Genomic DNA, 17899 nt, shown 5'->3' on the forward strand with positions numbered 1-17899 from the left:
CAATCATTTTCTCCAATCCAATCCAATCCAATCCAATTTATTTAAATAGCAAATTTAAACAACACAATGTTTCCAAAGTTCTGCACAACAATATTAAAAACAACATTCAAATACTATCCTGAGCTCCACCAATGACTGAATAAAAACAAAAATAAATACAGATAAAACCAATATAAAAACATTATATACAATACATATAATTAAAAATGATTTTAAGGGTGAAACCAATTAAAACAGTAAATAGAAATCAAAATTTTAAAACATAGAGGACAACAGAGGACCACACAACTCACGTAGTGTTAAAAGCCAGAGAATAAAAATGGGTCTTAAGACGAGACTTAAAACACTCCACTGTGGGAGCAGTTCGAATATGGAGGGGCAGAGTGTTCCAGAGCTTAGGGCCGACCACAGAGAAGGCCCTGTCTCCCCTGGTCTTAAGTCTGGTCTTGGGCACCACGAGCTGGCTCTCGGACCTCAGAGCGCGCGCAGGATTGTAAATTTGCATGAGGTCCGAGATATTTTGAGGTGCCAGTCCATGTACAGCTTTAAAAACAAAGAGCAAGATTTTAAAATCCATTCTAAAATGAACAGGGAGCCAGTGCAAACTCTCAAGGATTGCTGCTGGCGTTTCCTGGCCCCTGTTAAAAGTTGTGCTGCCGCGTTCTGGACCAACTGCAACCGGGAGAGAGCTTTTTGGCTAATACCAGCATAAAGTGCATTGCAGTAGTCCAGGCGACTTGAAATAAAAGCATGCACGACCTGTTCAAAAAGGTTAAAAGATAAAAACGGTTTTAACTTTGCTAAAAGACGAAAATGATAAAAACAAGATTTTAAAACACCATTGACTTGTTTTTCAAGTTTAAAATCACTGTCTATAGTGACGCCAAGGCTGCTTACCTTGGGACGCACATCATTTTGCAATGGTCCCAAGTCCGTTAGGGCTTGCATTTTACTTGCATTAGCTGACACTAGATGGACGGTCTTAACTCTGCTAATACAAACCCTGTTTCCATATGAGTTGGGAAATTATGTTGGATGTAAATATAAACAAATTTCAATGATTTGCAAATCCTTTTCAACCCATATTCAATTGAATGCACTACAAACACAAGATATTTGATGTTCAAACTCATGAACTTAATTATTTTTTGCAAATAATAATTAACTTGGAATTTCATGGCTGAAACACGTGCCTAAGTAATTGGGAAAGGGCATGTTCACCACTGTGTTACACCATCTTTTTGTTGAGAAATACTCAATAAACATTTGGGAACTGAGGAAACTAATTGCTGAAGCTTTGAAAGTGGAATTCTTTCCCATTCTTGTTTTATGTAGAGCTTCAGTCGTTCAACAGTCCGGTGTCTCCGCTGTCGTATTTTACGCTTCATAATGCGCCACACATTTTCGATGGGAGACAGGTCTGGACTGCAGGCAGCCCAGGAAAGTACCAGCACTCTTTTTTTACGAAGCCACGCTGTTGTAACACGTGCTGAATGTGGCTTGGCATTGTCTTGCTGAAATAAGCAGGGGCATCCATGAAAAAGACGGCGCTTAGCTGGCAGCATATGTTGTTCCAAAACCTGTATGTACCTTTCAGCATTAATGGTGCCTTCACAGACGTGTAAGTTACCCATGCGTTGGGCACTAATGCACCCCCATACCATCACAAATGCTGGCTTTTAAACTTTGTGTCGATAACAATCTGGATGGTTCGCTTCCCCTTTGGTCCGGATTACACGATGTCGTTATATTTCCAAGAATTATTTTAAATGTGGACTCGTCAGACCACAGAACATTTTTCCACTTTGCATCACTCCATCTTAGATGATCTCGGGCCCAGAGAAGCCGGCGGCGTTTCTGGATGTTGTTGATAAATGGCTTTCCCTTTGCATAGTAGAGCTTTAACTTGCACTTACAGATGTAGCGACAAACTGTATTTAGTGACAGTGGTTTTATGAAGTGTTCCTGAGCCCATGTGGTGATATCCTTCAGAGATTGATGTTGGTTTTTGATACAGTGCCGTCTGAGGGATCGAAAGTCACGGTCATTCAATGTTGGTTTCCGGCCATGCCGCGTACGTGGAGTGATTTCTCCAGATCCTCTGAACCTTTTGATGATGTTATGGACCGTAGATGTTGAAATACCTTCTTGCAATTTCACTTTGAGAAACGTTGTTCTTAAGTTGTGGACAAAGCGGTCTACCTCGCCCCATCCTTTCTTGTGAAAGACTGAGCATTTTTTGGGAAGCTGTTTTTATACCCAATCATGGCACCCACCTGTTCCCAATTAGCCTGCACACCTGTGGGATGTTCCAAATAAGTGTTTGATGAGCATTTCTCAACTTTATCAGTATTTATTGCCACCTTTCCCAACTTCTTTGTCACGTGTTGCTGGCATCAAATTCTAAAGTTAATGATTATTTGCAAAAAATAAAAAAGTCAATCAGTTTGAACATCAAATATGTCTTTTTAGCATATTCAACTGAATATGGGTTGAAAATTATATTCAAATCATTGTTTCCCGTTTATATTTACATCTAACATTATTTCCCAACTCAGCCCTGTGATGAGGTGGCGACTTGTCCTGGGTGTACCCCGCCTTCCGCCCTATTGTAGCTGAGATAGGCGCCAGCGCCCCCCGCGACCCCAAAAGGGAATAAGCGGTAGAAAATGGATTGATGGATAATTTCCCAACTCATATGGAAACGGGGTTTTGTATTTGGCATCAAGCCAAGCAGCTATGTGCGCGTCTATGTATCTACATGTGCACAGCAGGGGAGCTGGTTAACTCATGAGAGTAGCGTGCAGTATATGTGTTTGCGAGAATGGCAACGTGTGGTCGGAGTGACGTCAGTGAGTGAGGGGGCGAGTAAAAAGAGAGAGGTAGCGCGTGCACTGCATAGTAGAGTGATGAACGGGTCCGGCTGTGTCCTGCAAAACTAATAATGAAGCAACCAGATTGTCAGGAATCAGCGGCCTCGTCATTCTGACCCGAAAGCGGAGTTTAGCAAAGCGAAGGGTGTTGCCCCCGATAAAAAACATCGACCCCAGAAGGAACATCTGCCCTGTGATCCTCTACTGAGGTCTGCACCGTAGCCGAATGGTAGGACAGATTTAACAACTACATTATTACCTGTCTGTCTTTAGAATTCCTTTTAAACATTACCAGGATGTGAGGAGCTCTACAACCAGTGATGTCACGCGCACATCGTCTGCTACTTCCGGTAAAGGCAAGGCTTTTTTATTAGCGACCAAAAGTTGCGAACTTTATCATCGATGTTCTTTACTAAATCATTTCAGCAAAAATATGGCAATATCGCGAAATGATCAAGTATGATGGACCTGCTATTCCCGTTTAAATAAGAAAATCTCATTTCAGTAGGCCTTTCAAGTGCAATATAATATTTCACCTTTCCGAGAGCACTGGACTCCTTCGAAGGGCGTAGGAGAAAAGTACTTAAGTTGATAAGAGAATATGTGCAAACAAGGCTTTGACAGGGAATGTCCACATCCAAGGGTTGCTCCACTCAAAGTGCACATTTTGGATGAAGGCGCGCAGTGACACACTTGAGTCGAGAGGCATATTTATGTGATGCTAGACTTAAGGAGTTGAAACGTACTGACTGTGTCTTTTTTTAAATCACCTGATATGAGTTGTTATTTTTCTTTGCAAATATATTTTATTGAATTTACAGTTAAAATCACATTTGACTGTTGTACTTTGCTCACGCAAACCCTTCATACAGGCACACATCCACTCATACACACTCACATGCACACTTGAGGAGAGAGGTGCACTTGAACTTTAACAACTCAAGGTTTACAGTATAGACATTTATAGAAAAAAATACCCAGATATTGTGTATATAGCCATCCATCCAGCTCTGGCTCGGGATCAGCAGGCTATCCAGATCATAGCAAAATGGATAAATATTCCTCGGCATCAAGGATCCTCAGGAAGTGATCACAAGATCACCTCCCGAGGACCTTTCCACCGTTCACACTTAAAAAAGAAGAAAGTCACCGGGCTTGATCAGGTGCAAAAAAATACAAAATAAAAAGTCACAAAAAAAGCAAGTAAACCGTGACAAAACCATATCAAAAGTGACACAAAAAAGCAATAGTAGCGTTGGATCAATACAAAAAATAATAACAATAAAAAAAAGGAAATACTACTACAAAAAATATCTGGCTTTTTTTTTTTAACGTCTATAAGTTATGATTCAATATACTGTATGTCAGTAAAGGTTTCCAGGTTAGTTCTCATTTATTTTTAATATTTGTAGACTTTATAAATCTTATTTTTTCAAGAGTCATTACATTCACAAGTTTATTTAACCAGTTCCTGAAGTTGGGTGCAGATGGGGTTTTCCACTCTTCAACAATGAGTCTGTTGGCAGTAATATATTTTTTAAGTTTTTGTGTTTCTGAAGACCACCCAAACAAGTATATATCCCTGTCAAAACTATCCAATATTACGTTATTGGTTATGACATCTGATTTTGGTGCAAAATAAATTATTTTAACCCATTTTATAAAAATGTTTCTAAACCCAAATAATTTGAGAACATGAAATAGATAAGCCCACTCAATTGAATCAAAAGCTTTATGAGCATCCAGAGTCAGGACGGCTGCCTTTTTGTTTCCTGTGCAGTCCAATTACAAGTTCAATAATCTCCGTACATTGCTGAAAGAAGGTCTGTCCAGGATGAAACAGATCTGGTCCTGATGAAGAATTTCTGTTATGTGGTTGCTTAACCTTGTTGCAAGTACCTTAGTAGAATCTTATGGTCTAGATTGAGCAGGGAGATAGGCCTATAATTTGCTGGATCAAGTACATTTTTTCCCTTTTTTGGTATTATACATATATGGGCTTCATACAAGGAGCTTGAACGTTTGTTGTTTAAGAAATAGTCATTTAACATTTTAAGTATTGTAGGGGACAGTATTTTACTAAAAGCTTGATAAAACTTTGCACCAAATCCATCTGGACCAGGGCTTTTATTCACGGAGAAAGATCTCAGTGCTTTTACCAGCTCTTCAGTTGAAATAGTATTGTCTAAATCAGGGGTCACCAACCTTTTTTGAACCAAGAGGTAGTTCTTGGTTACTGATTAATGCGAAGGGCTACCAGTTTGATACACACTTAAATAAATTGCCAGAAATAGCCAATTTGCTCAATTTACCTTCAATAAATAAATCTATATATATATATAAAATGGGTATTTCTGTCTGTCATTCCGTTGTACATTTTTTTTCCTTTTACGAAAGGTTTTTGTAGAGAATAAATGATGAAAAAAACACTTAATTGAACGGTTTAAAAGAGGAGAAAACACGAAAAAAAAGGAATATTAAATTTTGAAACATAGTTTATCTTCAATTTCGACTCTTTTCAAAATTCAATCGTAAAAAATGAAGAGAAAAACTAGCTAATTCGAATCTTTTTGAAAAAATCTAAAAAATAATTTATGGAACATCATTAGTAATTTTTCCTGATTAAAATTAATTTTAAATTTTGATGACATGTTTTAAATAGGTTAAAATCATATCTGCACTTTGTTATAACATATAACAAATTGGACCAAGCTATATTTCTAAAAAAGACAAATCATTATTTCTTCTAGATTTTACAGTACAAACATTTTCAAAGAAATTCAAAAGACTTTGAAATAAGATATACATTTCAGTTTACAGATTTTCTAGATTTGCCAGAATATTTTTTTTGAATTTTAATCATAATAATTTTGAATATATATTTCACAAATATTCTTCGTCGAAAAAACAGAAGCTAAAATGAAGAATTAAATTACATTTTATTTATTATTCTTTACAATAAAAAAATATATATGTACTTGAACATTGATTTAAATTGTCAGGAAAGAAGCGGAAGGAATTTAAAAGGTAAAAAGGTATATGTGTTTAAAAATCATAAAATCATTTTTAAGGTTGTATTTTTTCTCTAAAATTGTCTTTCTGAAAGTTATAAGAAGCAAAGTAAATAAATTAATGAATTTATTTAAACAAGTGAAGACAAAGTCTTTAAAACATTTTCTTGGATTTTCAAATTCTATTTGAGTTTTGTCTCTCTTAGAATCAAAAATGTCAAGCAAAGCAAGACCAGCTTGTTAATAAATAAATAAAATTAAAAAAATAGAGGCAGCTCACTGGTAAGTGCTGCTATTTGGGCTATTTTTAGAACAGGCCAGCGGGCGACTCATCTGGTCCTTACGGGCGACCTGGTGCCCGCTGGTCTAAAGAGTTTTGATGATTTGGACTCAGTTGAGGTAGGTTTAATGGAGTAAAACAATCTTTTAAATCATTAGCTGATGTAGCTGAAATAGATTTATATAATTCTGAATAAAAGTATTTAAAGACATTGTTGATATCCTCTAAATCTGTACATGTTTCACCTGTTTTTGAGCATATTTTGTGGATAGCAGCTTTGGCTTGAGCTCCTTTGAGCTGTCTAGACAGGAGTTTTTGTGGTTTATCAGATATAATCAAAATGTTTTTGTTTATTTTTCAGGAAGAGTTTAGATACTTCCCCATGAAGAAGAGAGTTGTATTGATTTTTCAGTTTCAGCATCTTATTGTAGTCAGACTGCAAAAGAGAATTTATATAAATTTAACGTTCTGCCCTTTTCTTGCTTCTCTTGAAATGAAATGATACATCCTCTGACAGTAGCTTTTAGGGCTTCCCACAATGTGAAGTCTGAGACCTCTCTGTTATCATTCACCTCAATAAAATCTTGGATAATCTCATTCATATACTCTTAAAATCTTCATGTAATAATAATTGTGGATTAAATCTCCATTTTTGTTTGATTTTAAGGAGATCAATTTGGATCTGCAGACTCACAGAGCTGTGATCTGAGATGACTTGACTGCGGTACTCAGGAATAGTGACATTGGAGAGGGCAGAGGCGTCCACTAAAAGTAATTGATTGTTGTGTAAGAATTGTCTACAGCGGAGTAAAATGAATACTCAATTTTATTAGGATGTTTTGTTGTCCATCTGTCTATATTTGTTAATCTTATAAGATTATTATTGGTTTCAGTTGAATTAGCAATTACACAAGATTTAGTTGACAATCTATTTAAAATGGGATCCAAAAGGCAGTTAAAATCATCACCAATGTAGATATGAGAGGAGCTATCAGGCTATCCCTAAATAGTTATCAGCTATTTAGGGACGACGTGGCGCAGTGGGAGAGTGGCCGTGCGCAACCCGAGGGTCTCTGTTTCAATCCCCACCGAGTACCAACCTCGTCACGTCCTTTGTGTCCTGAGCAAGACACTTCATCCTTGCTCCTGATGGGTGCTGATTAGCGCCTTGCATGGCAGCTCCCTCCATCAGTGTGTGAATGTGTGTGTGAATGGGCAAATGTGGAAGTAGTGTCAAAGCGCTTTGAGTACCTTGAAATGCGCTATAGAAGTACAACCCATTTATCATTGATCTATCATCAGGAAGTAGACCAAGGACTCTATAATAAAAGATTGAGTCATCTGTGTTTGGTCCAGAAATGTTCCCAAAAATTACTGAGTAGGATAAAGTATGACCATTTAATAAAATAAATCTTCCGTTAGGGTCAATTTTTTTTTATGTCAGTATGAAAGGCAAATTTTTATGAAATAAAATGGCAACACCTCTAGCTTGTGAAGTAAAGTGTGCATGATAAACCTGAAATATCCAGCTAGCTTTAAGTTTGTGTTGGTTGTCTTTACAGAGATGTGTTTCTTGTAAGGATAAAAGATCCCGCTTTTAATGAATTTAAGTGTGAAAAACCCTTCCTTTAATATTTTTGGCTAATTTTACATGGAAAAAAAAACCTTAGTAATTGGTAAGTTGAAATATAATAGTGCACCTCTGTCCTCCACAGTCATGCTCAGATTCACACATACACAACACTCACACCCCATTGTTCCCCCCATCCCTATGTCCCCATCGTGTGTAGTTCAATATTTTGAAGTGAAATTGCCATTGTGATGTTGTCCAGACGTTGTGTTGGTCGATTCCCCTGTCCAAGTGTCCCCCACGCCCATCTTCAGGCACATGCTAGTAGTTGCGTTCACTGCAATAGATCGGCAGCAATGAGTTTCCTTTTTTTTTACCTGCGTCCTCCGGTGAAATAAACCTCAGTGAAAAAGTGTATTTCTGCTTAATGCTTATCATAAGCCTCGTGTGGTAGAGCCTTTACTGATGATTAGCCACTAAGATGTTTTATAATGAAGGTCTTAGTGTTTGTAGGAGAGGTAAACACCTTTCCCTGTTCTTTGTACTCCACATGCAGGAGAGCTGGAAAACGTAGCATGAAGTTGATTTTCTTCTCTCGGAGCATGTTCATTACCTCTCGAAAGGCAGCTTTGTGCTGTCACATCAGCAGTGTAGTCTGGAAACAGGAACACGCGCAGGCTGTTGAAGATCAGCTCCTGGCCACGACTCAGTCGAAGAAGTAGGTCCTTGTCCTGGTAGAACACGTTTCTACCAGCCTAAGGAGCTACATAACGAGCGAGCGGGATACGGTGGGCGCGGTCCACCACCACTGGCTTTGAGAAGTTACTCCCTCCAAACAACTTTGGTATCAGGTCCGCAATGAAATCCGTAGGTCTTCCCTTTTCTTCTTGCTCTGGTATCCGAACTATTTTTATGTTATTACGTCTTGAGCGCCCTCCCAATTTGTCTGTTTTAGCTGCCAATTTCTCATTGCTGTTCTGCAATTCAGTCAGTTTTTGTTCGAGCGCTTCAATGAAGCCCTCGTGGTCGGAACCTTGCTGCTCCATGTCCTCCAATCTGTTGGTCAATGTCGCCTGCTTGCCTGTAAGAGCCTCAAGCTTTTCCTCAAGCATGTCAAAATGTCTGTTCATAGACTCGAGTATCTTATCCAGCAACTTCTCCAAAGTTGATGACGCCATCTCAGTGGTAGCCTCAAGCTTGTTTACGGCCACAGATCACTCTGATTGCATCCCTCTTCGTGTCTGGGACATAATCTACTGTTTCCCACAGATCAGGCTTCTATTTGTGGTGGTGTGGTCGGGCGGGGTCTTGGCAGCTACGCTACGTAGTTTTACTTGTCCTACCTAGGTTTTTTTCTGGCTGTGTAGTGCTCATGGTTTATATCTCACTAAAATCCTTTCCGTTGACTATTTACAACACTACACAGTATTAATTATTATAATTATCTATAATTACATTTAAATGGCATTGCATACATGTAAAATAAAATTATATTTCATAATATGTGACCAGACGCGTTTACACCCATCTGAACAGGTCATCCACCTGTTTAAAGCCCGATCACAGTTGAAATCTTGAAACAGACATATGATTTGACCACAATGAAAAAGAATGAAAACATTTCCGTGGGTCTGGGGGACGAAGGCCCCCAGCCAGCTCCTGGTTTTTCACCAATTTAACATGCTAAAATTATCAAAGACAGCACCATTTGAATAAATTATTTTAGTATTTAAAGACATGAAAACATCATTAATAGAACATACATACCCTAATTATCCTAATGAATCAGTATATATGGTTCAGTCCCAACAGTATTTAGTCACTAATATTTACATCTTGTGTTCATTTCACATCCACAGGTGTCACATTGATCAGTGTTATTATCTACAGTTTATTCACAGTATTACCACATTACTTCAGTTCACTTCTTTTAAAAAGACAGAAATGTAGAAGTCAATGTTGCCTCAAATATTTTAAAGTGGCAGGGAAGTTAACATCAACGCGCATAAAAACGGAAACGGAAGTGAAACTTTCAAAGTAAACGGTTTCAAAAGCAAGAGTCTTCACTAAAGATGAAACAAAAAAAAATTAAAATAATAGACCGTAAAATTATTGTAAAACCGTGATTGATAACACAGAACAATTCCCATATGTCAATAAAAGTTGTCTAAGTCTAAACTGACGGACCGGAGAAGCTCGCCAGCACTAGCTAGCTTAAATGCTAAAACTAAAACAATACATTAACGTCTTTCTCCAATAAATAACGACATACTTGAATATGAGCGAGTATAACTACATAACTGTGTCAGCAATTATGACATCAAACTGCGCACGTTAAAGCAACATGACGCAGTAGCCCTGTGAGCTCAACACAGAGTGATCGATCGATCGATACCGTAGCAACGACAACCGGAAGTTGATTAACATGACGTCACCAAAGCCGGACAGGACGCTCCCAACAAACGTGTCTTTCGTTGTAAAAAATAAGAACAAAAACAAATAAAAAAGAAACATTTGCATATACAAACACTCAAATATAAATTATTTTTATTTGAGTGAAAACGTCCTTTCTCTCGAGAACCGACATCGTTTACATTTTACTTTTTTTTCCCCCCGAGATTAAAAAAGACGGAATTCCGACTTTAGACGGAAAAATCACTTGCCTGTTGAAATGAAGGGCCTTTAATGGCTAAAACATTAACTTGGACAACATTTTAACAGCTGGTTGGCTGAGATTTTATTCTTTTCATTGCATTCACATGCTGCAGTAGACAGTGCACAATTTAGCTTTCAGTATTGATGCAGTATCTGAAGCACCGTCTCCACGGGTGTTTATTGACAACAGGGTTATAACCTGGACACGTTAGCTCGTTGGTATGGTAACAGGTGACTGTTACTGCGTGCGTCTGCCCCGGTCCCGAAAATAAAAATTAGGAAAATCCAAGTCGGTACTGCACACTGCACAGGTTCGGACCACTTTTGAACTTGTTTGCCAAGACGTCTTACCCTCGTATTTTGATCCGGTCGGTCCGTTATTCCTTTACTTCGTCGTCGTCGTCGTCGTCGTTGTCTTCTTCTTCTTCTTCTGACCCACCAGGTGAATTAAGTGCAATTGGCGGAGTTACAATGCGTAGTAGGAAACTGCCACCTACTGCACCAGAGTTGTAACTACAAGCTACATTCACAGAGTCCCATTGCTTTTATGAGCAGTCGAGCGAGGCAAAAGCCGAAAAATCTATTTGTGGCGGCCGTAATTCTTTCGTGGCGGGCCTCCAAAAATAAATGAATGTGTGGGAAACCCTGTAATCGTTGTTATCTATGTTTTGACTCACTCAGAGTGATAGGCATGCATTTGGTTGGCCAAGCGTTGTCAGTTTTAATAATAAAAAAATAAAAAAAGCAGAATTTGAATAAAATCTTGCAGTTTTCACCGGAGTTACTGCAGAGGCAAACAACTGTGTGTGCATCTTAGCCACGCCTCTTCACGAGTTATGTTACTTATTTATTTAAAAAGCAGGATGGAACGAAAACTACCAAATGGATTATCGAAAGTTTGTGGAAGGGTGGGGCATGGACAAAAGATCTGAAGAAAGGAAAGAGGAAACTTTTCCTTAAGTTTTTTTGTGAATATTTTTACACTCAAGAGTTGTTACCTAATGAGAGTGTAAAATTTGTAAAAATTGTGATCCAGTCAGTCTAATGGTCGGAGGGCCTGTCGGCACAAATTGGCAGCCACGCTTCCTTCAGTCTACCCCAGGGCAGCTGTGGCTACAAATGTAGCTTACCACCACTTAGGTGTGAGTGTGGAGTGACTGAATAATGGGTTGTCACTTCTCTGTAAGCGCTTTGAAGATCTAGTCGATAGAAAAGCGCTATATAAATCTAATCCATTATTATTATTATTAATTTTAATGATGTCCTTGATTCACAGACAAGGCTCCATACGCCGACACATGAACCTATCCAACCCCGACTTCAACATGGCCCAGTTTCAAAGGCAGGACTCCCTCACTGGAATGGGACTTGGCTTGGGGCGCCTCAAGCCCGAACTTTACAAACAGCGCTCTCTGGAGGGAGATGACGGCAGTCACAGAGGCAGAGGCTGTGGACGCCTCCACTTCATCCTCAGGTTTGACTGCGACCTGGAGCAGCTGATTGTTAAAATCCACAGAGCGGAAGATCTACCAGCCAAGGACTTCTCCGGAACCTCAGACCCTTACGTTAAGATCTACCTGCTGCCTGATCGGATGACCAAGCATCAGACCAAGGTGCATCGCAAGACTCTCAACCCTGTGTTTGATGAGGTCTTCTTGTTTCCCGTGGCCTACTCAGAGCTTCCCACACGTAAACTGCACTTCAGCGTCTACGACTTCGACCGATTTTCCCGCCATGACATTATTGGCCAAGTGGTTGTGGACAACTTCCTGGATCTCGCAGATTTCCCACGGGAGACAAAACTCTGCCGGGAAATCAAATATGTCTCTACGGTGAGTAATTTAAATCTATTCTTATGAAGCAGTGCCAACATTTTTAATGCCATATCTAAAATATAAATACTGTGTGATATGAGCAAAAAAACAATTACAGATAAAATATTACTACTAAGGGGAGAAGGTCATGAAAAAGCAGCCTCCTACTCATTGATTGCCGCAGATACACAAATCAATTTGTGTAACGGTTCTGCTGCAAAAGCAAACATTTGGTGTTGGCTAAGCAGATGAGGCAGAATCATTGCGTCAACGTTTTTACATGTTTGCAGCTGCTAGTTCAGCTTATAATGTCAATTATTATGGTTTGTAAATAAATTTGAATCACCTGAATTTTAGAGATGTTTTTCCTCTTTGAAGCTTTGGCTTTTTTGTAATAAAGTGACATCAAGAGGCATCTCGATTTTTACAATAGTTCCAAGCTTTAACTTGTAATAGAGACTCTTACACATACACAATAACGCTGAAAGGCCTACTGAAATGAGATGTTCTTATTTAAACGGGGATAGCAGGTCCATCCTATGTGTCATACTTATTTATTTTACGATATCGCCATATTTTAGCTGAAAGTATTTAGTAGAGAACATCGACGATAAAGTTTGCAACTTTTGGTCGCTAATAAAAAAGCCTTGCCTGTACCGGAAGTAGCAGACGATGTGCGCATGACGTCACGGGTTGTAGGGCTCCTCCCATCCTCACATTGTTTATAATCATAGCCACCAGCAGCAGGAGCGATTCGGACCGAGAAAGCGACAATTTCCCCGTTGATTTGAGCGAGGATGAAAGATTCATGGATAAGGAAAGTTAGAGTGAAGCACTACAAAAAAAAAGGCAACGCCAGTGGGAGCGATTCAGATGTTATTAGACACATTTTCTAGGATAATTCTGGAACATCCCTTATTTGCTTATTGTATTACTAGTGCTTTAGTGAGATTATAAAGTCATACCTGAAAGTCAGAGGGGTGTGGTGACCGCCAGTGTCTCTGTGGAAGCCATAGAGGAGCCAAGAAAGTTGCAGCTGCCTCTTTGACAGCTCCTGCAGGAGGACGCAAGTTCCACTCATGTCTCCGGTAAGAGCCGACTTATTACCACAATGTTCTCACCGAAACCTGCCGGTTGACATGTGGTAGAGAAACATGTTCGCTTGACCGCTCTGTTCCATAGTAAAGCTTCACAAAAAACAAAGAAACACAGACTGTGTTTTGGTTGCTAAAGGCAGCTGCAATCCACCGCTTTCCACCAACAGCATTCTTATTTATAGTCTCCATTAATGATTGAACAAATTGCAAAAGATTCAGCAACACAGATGTCCAAAATACTGTGTAATTATGCAATTAAAGCAGACGACTTTTAGCCGTGAGTGGTGCTAAGATAAAATGTCCGCTCCAACCAATAACGTCACACGTACGCGTCAACATAAGCGTCATCATTCTGCGACGTTTTTAACAGGACACATTGCGGAAAATTAAAAATTGCAGTTTAGTAAACTAAACCGACCGTATTGGCATGTGTTGCAATGTTAATATTTCATCACTGATATATAAACTATCAGACCGCGTGGTCGGTAGTTGTGAGTTTCAGTAGGCCTTTAAAAGACAAAACTTTCATCCAAGATTGCACCTTGGCAGTTAATTGTCTATACCTTATCATTCTAATATTTTTGCAATTTAATTTAAGCAGCACAAATGTTACCACCAACACATCCTTGTTCTGTTTTGATTGACAATCATAGATGTAGACATTTAATAACAATGTTTACTTCTTGGATAGCAGCGTATACACTGCGCTGCACCATTTTTATAGCTGATTTGTTATGTTTTGATATGTCAATATAGCTACATCAGGGGTTAAATATTTCAGTATGATAATCAACAAATAAAATAATAAACGGTAACACTTTAGTTTGGGGAACATATTTACCATTAATCAGTTGCTTATTAAAGTAACAAAGACTTAATTTAGAGTTATTTGGACACTAGGGGAATATATAAGGATTAGGGTTAGGATTAGGGTTACTAATAAGCAATAATTCTGAGATTATTGAGGGAAGACTCTTAGTTAATGGCTTACTGGTTGTATAAGAAGGCCATGCAGAATAAGGCATTAACAAGTACTTAATAATGACTAATTAAAAGCCAATATGTTACTAATTTGCATGTTAATAAGCAACTAATTAATGATGAATATGTGTTCCCCATACTAAAGCTTTAACTAATAAACATATTGTTTAATTTATACTCCTCTGATACTGTCAATTAAAATTAGTTGTTATGTTGGTGCAACTTTTGCAATGGGTTTACATTGTGTGCAAAGGTGTACCTGATGTGGCAGATTACACTGCAAAAAATTTGATTTTTTTTTTTTATACAGCAGTCACTTTTCATTGAAAACAAAAAATATATATACTCCTTCCGACAATTAAATCCATCTGAGCACTTGAAAAAGTAGTGCGGCTGCATGAGGACGTCATTAATAACTGCTTTACTAATCCAATTGTGCTTTGTCTCACTGGGAGAAAAAGGAGCAAAGCTGCCCTGTGTAATTGCACAGAAACTCATTCATTGAAATTACAACTTTAAGCAATGGACACAATCACACTACACCAGTGGTTCTTAACCTTGTTAGAGGTACCGAACCGTACCAGTTTCATATGCACCGAACCCTTCTTTTGTGAAAAAATAAATACATATAGTTTTCAAATTCAAGACAAAGTTGTATGTTTTTTACTGGTGCACAAAATGAACCGTGCATGAACATCACCTTGTTCACAGAACAAAACAACACAGTGCATGAACTCACAACAAATTACAGACCTGCAAATCAGTATGATTTCTGCTGTTGCCTTTGAGAGACCAGTTCAGATATGCATGGCTTCACTATGGCAAGTGCCACTTATGTCACTTTCACAGCAAAGTCTGTTTCTTTTCTTCGTTTTTATGTCCAGCATCCTCGAAAAGGATTGCTCGCAAAGATATGGTATAACAAATGGTATTTATACCAAAGATATGTTGTAACAAATGGTATTTATACCATCTGTTACAACATATCTTTGTGAGCATTCCCAGGCTTTCTTAGCAATAGCTGGATACTTTTCCATTTGTCGACACCAAAACGTTGAGAGCGTTGTTGTTCTGAAGAGTTGCTGTTGAACCTGGCTCTGCTGAATTTCAATGATTTCGTCAAGGTATTCATCATTGACATTTGCTGTCTCAACAGCAAACGTGAACGGCTTTCTGACTCATGCTGGATTTAACTATCATGTTGGGAAATATCCATCGAGAGACTTTGCGAGCTCATCTATGTGCGTGGCAATTGTTTGCTTCAGTTAAATGGGTATAGAAATGTCTCCGATTTCAGACACATCTTCGATCTTAAAACAATATTTTTTTTAATTCTCATTGTAAGTGGGCCAAAACACTTATATTAGAAAATAATCTCATAAAAATGACTACTGCCATTTGATTATAATAATAAAACATTTAAGTTGTTATTTAGTCAGGTTTGGAACAGGTGTGTTGCTGGTGTGGCCACAGTGTATGTGCATGTCTGATGTCGCTCACATGTGCTCCACTGAATGCTCAAGGAATTTTTGCATTTGCTCACACTTATGGAACATTAGAGAGAACATTGTTTGGGAGTATCCATTATACGCCGATAAGGAGAAGTTTTAATTTACACGATGAGTCGGCTGTGTCTTGACACGCCGAACCACTGAGGCCGGCTCATCCTAGGGTTCAATCCAACCCAGGTTAAGAACCACTGCACTACACAGTGACAAAGGCCTGAAAAGGACATTTATCACATTTTGTAGCTACAAAGGGTAATGCTGCTATTTAGGACTGGCCAAACGTTTTAGGCTGCTTAACTGGGCCAGAACAATATCAGTAAATACAGCTGCTGCACTATATCCATCAAGCACATTGTTTGGCTTCCAAATGTAATCAGTGGGGTAATATTAAATGTTGGATGTGGTCATTTTCTTTATTATCGTTTTACATAATGGTTGCAATTAAGCGGTTCATTTTTTTTTTAAGCTGGACATGTGCTGTTTTTATGAGGGAGGTCTCTAATTTTTTCCACTTCATTAATGATACCAATATTGCAGCCTTGAGTATTGGCTAATCCGATGTATCGGTACAAATAATACATACGTCAATTGCTTATTTTGTACAAGGGTCTCTGCAGGTTTGTACAAGTCAAATGTAGGACTTTTTGAGGCTATAAGACCATTATCAATAATATAAGACCCATTTCACATCCATACTGGCAAAATTGTTTTCCTTCATTTGCAGTACAGTGAGAGAAATACATGCAAAACATGATGTGTGTGTGTGTGTAAAACCAATCTATTTATGCTAGATCAACTCAACGCCCATTGCACAGGTCGCCCAGGGGTGGGGGTCCCCACATCTGCGGTCCCCTTCAATGTTTCTCATTGTCATTCCATTGGGTTGAGTTTTTTCTTGTCCTGATGTGGGATCTGAGCCGAGGATGTCGTTGTGGCTTATGCAGCCCTTTGAGACACTCGTGATTTAGCGCTATGTAGGTCAACTTTGATTGATTGATTGATTGAACTTTGATGTACTGTATCATAAGCCGATAAGATTCGTATTTTAGACGAGAAATAGCTGATAATGCATCTCATTAATAACCAATTTTAATTTGACAATAAGCCATGGGCCAGTAAAAAAAAAAAACAAGCCGTGTGTATGACGGTTTGACAACCCCCCACCCCACACACACACACACTGTTACTGTTTGCCCTTAAAATTCCTCTTAATCACACTGTATACAAAAATGACTGATCGAGCCTCAGTCTGTCTCTTGAAAGGTCCTAAGCTGTCCAGCTTCTGTCATGTTCCCCATCCATCTGTCCCAGCTTCACTCATGGCACCTGCTCTTGCACCCAATCCTGAACCTGAGGCCAAACTTGACACTGAGCCAATCATGATGCCAGCTTGTGTTAATGGCCATCCAGTGCAAACCATTCTTTTTTGTCACTTGGTAATCTTTACTATGAGCATGCCGCAGCCATTCAATGTGTCCATCGTGATCAAAAAAGATATCCCGTGGCTGATGTGACCATCGTCATGGATAGCCAGGCTTTCTTGCTCCGTGGGGGGGTTCTTGACCACATACCCCATGACATGATATTGGGCAGAGACTTGCCTATCCTGCATGATCTTGTTCATTAGGCACACAAGCAAAAAGCGAAGTCCAGTTCTATTCCAGCCATTCAAGAGGCTTATCCAGTACTCACCTGTGCCCAGACAGCCAAGCTAGGGCTGCAGCCTCTTCCTGACTTTGACCCTTCTCTATACCAGGGTGGTCAGAAGGGCCCCCCGAAAAGCAAGTGCCAGCGCCGCCTGGAGAAGATCCAAGGTACTCCACTGTTGGGTGATGTGTCAAGCTCGAAACCTGATGGAGAGTGGCAGGTACCTGAAGACATCCGAAGCTACAGAGAGCTGACGTCTCACTGGCTCCCCTGCTGGCTAAGAAGAAAGATGCTAACATCCCCTTGCAGTCAAACCAGGGTGAAAAGTATGTGCTTGAGGATGGAGTCCTGTGTGTAGCAAATCAGCCAGAGAATGGTTTGGTGGTCCCTACCTCTTGTAGGCCCCTGGTACTCCATCTTGCTCATTCCATACCCTGGCCTGGTCATCTTGGACAAGACGAGA

General features: G+C 39.2%; 1 protein-coding gene across 1 annotated transcript in view; it reads left to right on the top strand.

Annotated features, from left to right (window-relative positions):
- Positions 1-17899, top strand: part of syt9a (synaptotagmin IXa) — a 111543-nt gene that overhangs the window by 43902 nt on the left and 49742 nt on the right. Inside the window, exon 3 of the mRNA XM_061880712.1 lies at positions 11666-12221. Coding sequence (XP_061736696.1) covers positions 11666-12221 — 556 coding nt within the window. The remainder of the gene's footprint in view (positions 1-11665; positions 12222-17899) is intronic.

Source organism: Nerophis ophidion, linkage group LG02 (assembly GCF_033978795.1).
Source record: "Nerophis ophidion isolate RoL-2023_Sa linkage group LG02, RoL_Noph_v1.0, whole genome shotgun sequence".
NCBI classification, from domain to species: Eukaryota; Metazoa; Chordata; class Actinopteri; order Syngnathiformes; family Syngnathidae; genus Nerophis; species Nerophis ophidion.